Raw genomic sequence first — 11049 nt, forward strand, 5'->3', positions numbered from 1 at the left:
TCCCCCTCTCTGCCTCCCCCCCTCTGTCTCCCCCCCTCTGTCTCCACCCATCTGCCTCCACCTCTCTGCCTCCACCTCTGTCTCCACCTCTCTGTCTCAACCTCTCCACCTCTGTCTCCACCCATCTGCCTCCACCTCTCTGTCTCCACTTCTCTGCCTCCACCTCTCTGTCTCCACCTGTCTGTCTCCACCCATCTGCCTCCACCCATCTGTCTCCACCCATCTGCCTCCACCTCTCTGTCTCAACCTCTCCACCTCTGTCTCCACCCATCTGTCTCCCTCTCTGTCTCCACCCATCTGTCTCCACCCATCTGCCTCCACCTCTCTGCCTCCACCTGTCTGCCTCCACCTCTCTGTCTCCACCCATCTGTCTCCACCTCTCTACCTCCACCCATCTGTCTCCACCTCTCTACCTCCACCCATCTGTCTCCACCTCTCTGCCTCCACCCATCTGCCTCCACCCGTCCCATGTCTCAGAGCTGATCCAGACGGAGTTCCACCACGTCCGGACGCTGCGGATCATGGAGGGTGTTTACCGGCGAGGGATGCAGGAGGAGGTGCTGCTGGAGGCAGGTGTGGTCCACACCATCTTCCCCTGCCTAGACCAGCTGCTGGAGCTGCACGCCAACTTCCTGTCCCAGCTGCTGAGCCGCAGGAAGGACGGGCTGCAGGAGGGCAGCGCCAACAACTTTACTGTCCGCCGCCTGGGCGACCTGCTGCTGCGACAGGTAAGCTCACCTGTGGAGTCAAAGGGGGTCAGAGGGAGTTGGAGTCTGGACAGAACCAGGCAGAACCTGGCAGGTTCAGGTCTAAGGAACCAGTTAAATAGAATATTTTATTTGCACACAAAATCAATACAAAGACTAGCTGCTGGTGAGTCTCACCTGGCCACCTCACCTGAGAAGTCACAACATGAAGCCAGAATAAAGGTCCGGTTTTCAGTCTGAGGGAGACGGCTCCCCCTGCAGGGCTCCAGCGGTACTGAATTCAGCCGACCCACTTCCTCCGCCTGTGGAGTGATGGAGGACGTCCACATTAGGAGGTTTTGACTGAACTAAAGATGCCTTTCCACCAGAGCGTCTCTAACCGGTTCGGTCCAGTTCTTTCCCGGTCCACCCCAACCAGATTCAGTTTCCATTAGCAGATCCGGCGCCGCTTAGTTCGACTGTTATCAGACTTTCCTACCTACTCCAGGGTTAGCATTAGCAGCACAGCAGGGTACGGCACCGAAACCATTTGATTTGCTCGTGATTTACGTCACTGGAAACAGCAAACAGCATTATTTAGCAGCATTATATCTCGTTGGGACTGGAGGCCCAACAAGATGGAGGTGTTACAGAAAAATGTGTGACAAATGTGTGACTGCAGGGGGCGATAGCTTGATTATTCTGGCCAGAATAATCTGTGACCAGTGTGATCCATTTCTTAATCGGTTACCGGTTTATTAAACGGCCACGGTTGGTTTACATATTTTAGCGACAGCACATAGGGATGCGATGCAGTGGTCACTGTTCAGCCTCAAATACAAAGTAATACATTTTATTTTCTCCGTCATTGCGATGGTAATAAAGGAGACGTGAATCTTACAATCCCAGCTGTATCAGTATTTACTCAGTATCGCCTGCTGCGGTCACAGAAAATGATGGGTCACAGATTCTTCATTAACATTGGCGTGAGTGGTCATTCTTTGCAAGCTCTCCCCTACATCATAGCAACTTTAAAGTTGATAAACGAGAGAGCGGACGGTCTGCAAGCTAGCATAAATGATCTCAAAGATTCAGTGGATTATATCCATGCTGAAATGAAAGAAATGCAAGAGAAGATGACAGAAACCGTCAAAAGAGTTGAGAAATCAGAAAAAAAGATGCTGCAAATGGAAAATGAGCTGCTCGAACTTTCACGTTATAAAAGAAGATGGGACTTGCGGCTTTCGGGAATAGATGAAGAAGAAGGAGAAGATGTTCGTAGCAAGGTTATTTCCATTTGCCAGAAGAAAAACTACCAGATGCCATCAACATCGTATACAGGCTGGGTCGCTGGTTCTCCATGAGACACTACAGGGATGCGGTATGGAAGGCGGTCAAGCAGTCATCGTTTCTGAACTACTTCATTGTCATGTATTTCTAAGTGGTCTGTAATACTGTAGAAATGGCAGGTGGTTTTTAAAACTCCTAATCCCAATGAAGCAACATAAAGGGATCAAGCTGAAGGAAACCATGAACAACTCTGTGCAGCTAATAATCCCAATTACTGCCATAGAAAAACTTTTCACCCTGATCCTCCTGGGCTTATTCTTTGAGGTCTGACATCTTCAGCTAGGCGACATTTCTACCTTACTTTCAAGTTGTCACCTGAAATTACATAGCAGAAAAATCCACCATAACTTTAAGCAAATCTATTAAAGGAAACATTCAAATAATTATTATTAATAGTATGAAACACCAGTGATGTTCATTAAGGAGAAATATGAAAATCTCTGAGTTTCTCTTAATTAGAAAAACAGTGTCTTCAGTCAGAGGCTGTAACACAGACTGCTCAGCATCAACTACTCTTTGAAGGACCTTGAAATAATGAGATAAACATTAGGACTCGTTGGTAATTGAATTACAACTTGCATTAAGCAGAACATCACTTAGTTTGTGCTGTGATACCAGTTAATGCCCTGACATTAATATGTCCAGCTGCATATTATTTTATAGCTGATGATCCAGAGAGAAGGAAAAGACAGGTGGTGTTTAGTGAGGTGACAGTAGCTCAGGTAGCTCAGGATAAACAGGGTCAACAACAACATGCTGTTATGGATCAGACTGAACATTTAGATTTTTTGTTCATCTATAACCATCAACTAGTTTATAGAAACTAGTCCACTTTGGTGCTTACTAGTCCTGTAGATTCTCCACCTATGGATCTAAAAATAATTCAATTCAAATATACTTCATTGATCCCAAAGGAAAATTAAATGGTGTAACTCCGATTACCAGCTGTCTCTTCTCATGGCTGTGTTGGAAAATGTCAGTAAGTTTTGCACATTTGACTGTATAAACCCTAAGTATTAATGCATTTATTTTCTTTACCCCCCTTAACCCACACGGGAATGCACGCGTGCCGTTTTTCCATTGTATTTTCCGGGGCTGAGATTTAAGGGTTTAAACTCTGCCAGTGTCCATTATGACGCTTTTACTGGGCAGCCGAGAGCCCCCCCACTTTTGATTGACACCGCATTTTACCAATAATGTTATGAAATGGCTTTTTCCGAGCCAATAATATCCAGAGAGCAACTTGAGCTCGTTTTGACATGCCTGTATTCTTTCTGGAATATTTCTGACAGGTCAACTGGGAAACTAAATCTAAAGCCACTGATGTGTAGCCAACACCTGTCCTGTCATAAGGATATAAGGCATTTTGGGGTTTGTTTTGACATGAATCCACCAGCTGCATGCATAGCCATGTATCAAAACTGGATGTATTTCTTCAGCAGAACTTCACAACTCATGGGAGTGGAGAATTATGACTGTAAGACAAGTTTTGGATTTGAGAATACCGGAAGCTTTTAGTCATCCGCTGATACAGTCAGAGCGAGGTGGGTAGAGCGTACCGAAGAGCGAGAATGGGGGACCGAGGGAATTGGTGGCACGGGAGGAACGGCCGGAGGGAGGGGTTCAAAGAAGGAGAGAAGGTGGGGGGGCTAGTGTATCGTCAGAAGGGGGGCGAAGAAGGAGGGTAGGGTTAGGGGGTGCCGGACGGACGGACAGTGTATTGCAAGAAGGGGAAGGAGGTCTGACTGTACGCTAACCCCCCCCAGATATGCTATTTTATTCATATAATTATAAGTAATTTCCACTATCAGTAATGTGTCTACCGGAGGATTCCTCTGGTCATCATCTTTCATTAGAGCCTCGTTGATCCGTTCCTCATTGAGTTTCAGTCATTAGAAGTTTGTATATTAGATGTTGTCCTAGTGTACCATTTGGAGACACCAAATGGAGACTCCAAATGGCACACTTGGACAACACCTGTACATCCTCAAAATGACATTTCTTTTGTGCTATTTTGATCCAACTTGAAATCCACAAGCAGAATACTTTATTCTACAGATTTATTGTATTTCCCAGTCCATACATTCAACACTCAATGTGTCTTTACAAGAAATAAAAATGAAAAATCTGGGTGAAACAAAATATTTAAAAAATTTTGTATTACAAATGTAATAGCTACAAACTACTTACAGTTAAAGTATTTTTTTGCCTGCTAAAATAGAAAATTTAGCTTGTAATCTTCATAAAGAAACCAGGCTTTTGCAGGTACTCCAAATTGTCCAAGAACAGCAGCTGATTTAATTTGGGTATGCCTTTTCAGCCATTTTTGGTGAGTTAGGGGAGCAGGAAACTTCACACAGAAATATGTTTCTGGCTGCATCAAACTTACAATCAAAGTTGAGAAGAAATGAGATAATGGCGCCACGTGGTCTAACATGCTTGGTTAGAATATGATACAAATAAGTATGGAAGCCAATAACTTGCCGAACTGATCCCATCAGTTTCATGTGAAATACAGAAGCGTTGTTTCATGACTGCAGAAATCCGAATACAATCCAGGTTGGGAAGTGACGTCACTCGGTAGAATATACATATTTTCCAAATGAAAGTACTTTTAAATGACTTTTATTTAAGTATTACTCTCCTTTGATACATTTACATTACGTTAGAATAAATGCAATGTAAATTATGCAGGAAAGGAAATGAGAAAAATTGGACTTATCACCATATTTTGAATGGAGAGAATAATGTTTGGACAGGCGTGGAGCCCTCTACTGGCTAAATAGGGTATTGACGCTAGTAACCGCAGTTTTACACGTTACACGTTCAGATGCAGACATTCTAAAAGAACTTGAATAGAGATTTTGTCAAAAATATTAACCACCATAAAGGTTTTAAAGATATTAAAAGTGATTAAATAAAATTACAGCAAAAATATTTTTTTCCATAATGCACGAATGTTCAGAGTGAACATTCAGACGTTCGGCGAACATTTGCTTGCTAGCTGGGTAGGAGACATCTTGACAATCAGAACTGCCAGTTAAGAAATGACATTTAAATACGTTTCCCAAAATACATTGCGGAAAAGCTCTCGCAGCTCTGTTGTGAAAGGCTTCTCTCCTCTCTGCCTCTGTCTGGGCCCTTCGGACCCGTTACCATGGTAATTAACGACTGCAGCTGCAAGTTTGTGTGGGAGAGAAAGACACAGTGGAGCCTCCATTGACTTCTATGGGATTTTGTCGTTTTTCGCAATTTATGTCGTCATTTTAAACTCAGAATGCCACTAAAAATAATAGCGCACTTAATGGGAGCAAGCTGCACATTTTGATACCCTTTGTCGGGGTGGATGCAGCAGGGCTGCATTAAGGGTGACGTAAGAAGAGTAAATAATGATAATAATAATAAACACCTTATTGGGTGTAGAACAATAAGTGCCTGCCATGCAATTCATAGGGAGAGCAGTGGACAGTCTACTGCTCTCCCTATGAATTGCTATGGGCAGACCCCAATAATAATAATAATAATAATAAACACCTGCATTGCATAGGCAGGCCCCAATAAAAAACTCTATTGAAATCATCAACACCTTCTCCAAAGCTTTTGGTTCCACTCTAAATCTAAACAAATATGAATTATTTCCCATTAGATCTCCTTTAAAAGGCACATTCCTCAATATTCCTATAAAAGACAAAGTTACATAAGTGAAGTGATGAATACCTGGACCTTTTAGATGATTTTGCACCAAAGCAGTACAACATGTTAAAACAGCAAAGTGTCTTCATATGAGTCCTAGTTCTCCCAATTTAAATCATGATATTTTATTTGTTTCCTTGTTTTAAAAACACTTTAAATCTGTTGACTTCTTGATCCTTAATGTTCCTCCACAAATTCGGAGAAATGCAGTGAAAAATACAGAATTTATTAGTGACTCCCATTGGGGGGCCAGGCGCTGCACAGCAGCTAGCAGCGGCTCTGGAGACATACGTGAACATCAGCTTCAGAGTTCTGATGGGACAGAACATGTTTCTAATAACTGTGTGTGTGTGTGTGTGTGTGTGTGCACAGTTTTCAGGTCAGTGTGCTGAAGACATGAAGAAGCTTTACTCCGAGTTCTGCAGCCGCCACCCCAAAGCAGTGAAACTCTACAAAGAAGTGCTGAACCGAGACCGCAGGCTGCAGCAGTTCATCAGGGTGAGGAGCAGAACCAGATTCACTCCGGTTCACACTGACTGAACTGGAACTGGATTAAAGTGGGTGCTGCTGGACGGTATCCAGATTAAACCGGTTTCTTTCTGTGTTAATCAGCGGGTTTGTCGCGGTCCTCTGCTGCGTCGCCATGGCGTCCAGGAATGCATCCTGCTGGTCACCCAGCGGATCACCAAATACCCGGTTCTGATCCAGAGGATCCTGGACAACACCAAAGGTGAGGCTCCGCCCCCACACCAGGTGCTCCTCCCACCCGGTGGTGGCGCTGACCCGCTCTGCCCCCTGCAGGCTGTCCGGACGAGCGGCGAGACCTGCAGGAGGCCCTGGTTCTTCTGAAGGAGCTGATCGGCTCGGTGGATCAGGAGGTTCTGGAGTTGGACCGGAACCGGAGGCTGCAGGAGGTCCAGGCCCGGTTGGACCCGCGGGCCCAGGCTGAGGTGAAGGGAGGCGGCGCGTTCAGAGGGGGGGAGCTGCTGAGGAGGAAGCTGCTCCATGAGGGGACGCTCACCTGGAAGGTGCAGGGCTCCAGGATGAAAGGTAGGCGGGGCGGGGACACCTGGCTGATACCAGGGGAACACCTGATGACAACATTCACTGCTCTCTCCAGATGTGCAGGTCTTGCTGATGTCAGACATCTTAGTTTTCCTCCAGGAAAAGGACCAGAAGTTCACTTTTGCGTCACTGGTGAGTCACACCTGATTTCACCTTTATCACCTTTAAAAACCTGTGAACTTGGGCTTGTCTCTGAGGGACCTTGTCCTCTGTCTTTTCACCTGTCTGTCCTCCTGTGTCTCAGGACAAGTCCCCTGTGGTTTCCCTGACCAAGCTGATCGTCAGAGAAGTAGCCAATCAGGAAAAAGGGATGTACCTGATCAGTGACTCCGCCCCTCCAGAGATGTACGAGCTGTACGCTTCGTCCAAAGACGACCGGAAGACGTGGATGAGCTGCATCCAGAAGGCCGCTCAGAGGTCAGTGCTACGCCCAACTACAGTGAACCACAGTGACGTAGTTTCCTTCTTGTTTTGTGGCTGAACTGGTTTGTAAAACTTGTCACGTTTTCTTTGCAGCTGTCCTTCCAGAGACGAGTTTCCTCTCATTGAGACTGAAGACAAAGCTTTACAGCGCCGCCTCAGAGGTACATATGCTGCTCCTGGTGACCTCTGACCTCTGACCTTGAGTGAAGTTAGGTCCTAATACCCCTCTGTCCCTCCTCTTCCTTGCCTGTCTCCACAGCTGACATCCAGCAGAAGGACAAGGAGGTTCTGGAGCTCCTGCAGGAGCGGGCCACCTTGTTCTCCGACCTGGTCCAGGCCACGGCGCGACAAGACGGAGAGGAGCAGCATGTGGAGGCAAAAACCTCCTCCTCTAACCGGAACCTGTTCAGAGCCGACACGCCGCACGCTCCCAAAGCAGAACCGCTCCTCCTGGCCGCCATTGGAGAAGGTGAGGAGGCTCTGCTTAGCTGGTTGGACAGGCTTGGACATCTGCTTGGTCCTTGTTGGTTCTGTTTGGGTTAGGGTTACCCTAATCTGACTTTCCTTCTCTGTTTCTTGTTTCAGTTGACAAACTGGCGGCGCTGCTGTCTGACACCAGCAATCAGAAATCCTCCATAACCAACGGCAACCAGGACATCAGCAGTGAGTCACACCTGTTCTGCTCTTTACCTGGCATGGTTCCGACCTCCTCTCACCTGTTTCTCTTTCAGATGGGGACTCGGGTTCTGTCAACGGTTCTTTTAAACTCAACAGCTCTTCCAAGGTAAAGCTCCTTCCACCAGAACTCTGTTGCTTCTACTCAGTCTGAGCCGGTTCAGGTCCAGTTCAGGCAGCCCCGGCTCCAGACGAGTTTAAGAGGGGGGCACCGACTTATTTTGGGGGGGCAAAATGAATCGAAGCCGAGACAACAACACCAGTAGCCTACAAGCTACTAGTTAAAGAGCTTAAGGTGCTGTATTGATATTAGCTAGCTAGTCATCTTCTAGCTAACATTACCTGCATCCAGCAGCTTCACTCAACAGGCGGTTAGTTTGGGGGAAAAACTGTTTAAAGTTCTTTGTGTTTTGCTGCCGTGATTCTAACACACCTGTAGCTCCGCCCAGCAGCAGCAGGTCTCCTTCACTAGCGTTCATGTTGCGTTTGAAGACGGCTCGGAAAAACAGGTTACGACATGTTAACAACGGATTAAACAGTTTTAAGTGCTGATAAAAGTGACATAGGACACAGATATGGGAAGTGCAGAAGGCCCGACTGTGTCAAATCGATTTAGGAATAAATTGGCCATTCTGAGGTAAAAACAACAAACAGCTTCCAGTCCAGGGGGCCGGCGGACTCTGTGGGCGGACAAAGCCCCCCAATGCCGCCGGGCCTGAGATCAGGTCCAGTGTAGGTTTGGTATAGGTTCGCAGATTATTGATGAAGGTTCTGACTGGTCCCAGTTGGGGTGTTGCCATGGCAACAGGAGCAGCTGCATGGCGGCGGTATCGCTCTGCAGTTCTGGGCGGGTCCGTTTTTCCTCGGCTGGCCGGCGCTCCAAAATGGTTCTGTTTCAGCGAGTCATCTGGAGGCGGCAGATAAGAGCTGGGCTCGACCCGGTTCATCAGAGTGTGTGTGACTGTGAAGGTTCTGGTTCTGACCGGGTTTCGTGTTTCAGGACCGGAACGGAAACCAGCTGCAGGAACGGACCCTGAACGAGGTAACCACTACTTCCTGTTTCTGCTTCGACCAATCAGCTTTCAGTCGGCTCAGAGGTTAGGCTGAGCCGACAGAACGGGTCAGACCCAGAACCGGGTCTGACCTGGTTCTGACCCGCTTTATGTCAACAGGAAGTGCGTCAGCGGCTGGTCGGGCTCAGCACGCAGCTTCACGCCCTGCAGGTCCGTTCCTCCAGTCTCAAAGCGTTTCCTGTTGAAGCAGGAAGTGATGTAACAGCTGTGTTTGGCTCCGCCCCCAGGCGGCGGTGATCCGGCAGGACTCGATCCTGGAGCTGTCGGCGGGCGCTGCCCCCCCGGCCGGCCCGGGCTCCGCCCCCCGCCTGGTGCGGTCGATGTCGCGCGATGCGGCGCTGGACGCCAGCGGCGAGGTGGTGCTGCTGCGGCGGCAGGTGGAGCTGCTGCAGGAGGAGCTGTCGCGGCTGCGTCTGAAGACAGAGGAGGGCGGCAAGAAGGGGGCGGGGTCCGGAAAGAAGAAGAAGAAGAACAAAGGGAAGGGCGACGCCTCCAAGGACCAGCAGGTGCGTCCGGATAGCCAGGTGATGCGGCGCGGCGAACAGCGCTGATGTCCGTTGTGTCTCCCCACAGGTTGACAGGAAGCTGGAGGCCGAGCCGCCCGCCGTCGCCCCGTTGGCCGTAGAGGATCCTGTCGACCAGTTAGATGGCCTGGAGGAGGGGCCTGAGGAGGAGGAGGAGGAGGAAGTGATGAAGATCTCGCCGCGCTCCGACAGTCCCAGAGGTCAGTACCGCCGTCACCGCTGGGCGCCTCACTGTCACCATGGTAACCGCCGCTCTGTGACCCCCAGATCTCCAGGACATTCCCGAGGAGAGCGAGAGCTAACCTCCCAGTGGATTTCGTCGCCATGATGTCACTGTGATGTCACCGTGATGTCACCATCGCTACCAGAGATCCACTCGCTGTCGGACATTTTCCTTTAACATTTCCTAAATTTTCTGTTCGATACAGGAAGTGTAACCATGACAACTGTTTACTGATCATGTCTGCTGGAGGGGGAGGGGCTTGCATATAGGGAGGGGCTTACAGAGGCTGTGGTCAGCTCTGATTGGAGGCCATAAGGCCAGTGGGCGGAGTTTGTGTGTCTCAGTCCAAAGTTCAAAATCTTCTTCAAAAAAAGCTTCAGGCGATTGGCCGTCCTGGGAGCTGGAGACCAGTACAGGTTACTGGGAGCTACTGGGAGGGCTAGGGGGAAAAGAAGCTGGAGTGAAACTGTGGATAAATTAGGAAATGCTGCTTGCCAGGATTTCAGATATTAAAACGAGAGACTGATCAATAAGTAATAATTGATTTGGCCTGATAGGAACGCTGATTCAGCAGATCTCAGAGCGGACCGACCTGCTGAGCTTCACTGGAAGCAGAAACATTTCTGTTCCTGGCTCAGAGCCAAACATGAGACACATGAACGGTCACCACACTACATTACCCAGAAGGCCTTTGGAGCTGCAGCCTGACTGTGGGAACTTTATTTAAACAGAAGTAGTTTTAGAAACTTTTATTCTGTTTGTTACGTCTGAATATTTAGCTTCAAAATCTGTTCCATCTTCAGGTGAAGCCAAAAAGTTTTTAATACAGCAGCAGGGTGGGGAGAGGGGACCAGTTAGAGATGGGGACTGGGAGGACTGGGAGGACTGGGAGGGAGGTCTGCATGGGTCACAGCTGCTGTACATTAGCATGTTAGCATGGCTGTTTTTTCAATAAGAGTTAATTAACCAGTTTGTGTCAACATGATGATGATGATGATGATGAGGTCACATGATGTAAACACTATGAACCTGATGATGGACACAAACGACTCCAGCTGATGAAGATGATGATGAAGGTTTCCTGTCCAGAACATTTCAGAGAATTTACAGAAACATCTGGAAGATCCAGAAGAACCTGAAACCTTTCAGGATCCGATTATTGATTTCTGCTGAATATAAAAATTTCAGAAACTTCCTGTCTGCTGTTATATGGATGGATGGATGGATGGATGGATGATAAGGCCTGCAAATGCCACAGTTAGTTGCCTTGCAGCAAGAAGGTTCTGGGTTCGATTCCCGGGTCTTTCTGCATGGAGTTTGCATGTTCTCCCTGTGCA

General features: G+C 47.9%; 1 protein-coding gene across 1 annotated transcript in view; it reads left to right on the plus strand.

Moving 5' to 3' along the window:
* The window catches only part of LOC106941897 (rho guanine nucleotide exchange factor 2), a gene marked incomplete at its 5' end in the record, with an annotated part of 17707 nt that extends 6801 nt beyond the window's left edge, over positions 1 to 10906 (plus strand). The window contains 15 exons of the mRNA XM_015025044.1: positions 478 to 728; positions 6102 to 6227; positions 6342 to 6459; positions 6531 to 6779; positions 6850 to 6926; positions 7039 to 7211; positions 7311 to 7378; positions 7477 to 7686; positions 7803 to 7880; positions 7949 to 8001; positions 8893 to 8934; positions 9065 to 9115; positions 9193 to 9471; positions 9539 to 9689; positions 9757 to 10906. Coding sequence (XP_014880530.1) covers positions 478 to 728; positions 6102 to 6227; positions 6342 to 6459; positions 6531 to 6779; positions 6850 to 6926; positions 7039 to 7211; positions 7311 to 7378; positions 7477 to 7686; positions 7803 to 7880; positions 7949 to 8001; positions 8893 to 8934; positions 9065 to 9115; positions 9193 to 9471; positions 9539 to 9689; positions 9757 to 9791 — 1961 coding nt within the window. The remainder of the gene's footprint in view (positions 1 to 477; positions 729 to 6101; positions 6228 to 6341; positions 6460 to 6530; positions 6780 to 6849; positions 6927 to 7038; positions 7212 to 7310; positions 7379 to 7476; positions 7687 to 7802; positions 7881 to 7948; positions 8002 to 8892; positions 8935 to 9064; positions 9116 to 9192; positions 9472 to 9538; positions 9690 to 9756) is intronic.
* Between the last annotated feature and the right edge of the window lie 143 nt (positions 10907 to 11049).

This window comes from Poecilia latipinna, unplaced genomic scaffold, assembly GCF_001443285.1.
Source record: "Poecilia latipinna isolate Pla-1442-1.1 unplaced genomic scaffold, P_latipinna-1.0 Scaffold3926, whole genome shotgun sequence".
In the NCBI taxonomy this organism is placed as follows: Eukaryota; Metazoa; Chordata; class Actinopteri; order Cyprinodontiformes; family Poeciliidae; genus Poecilia; species Poecilia latipinna.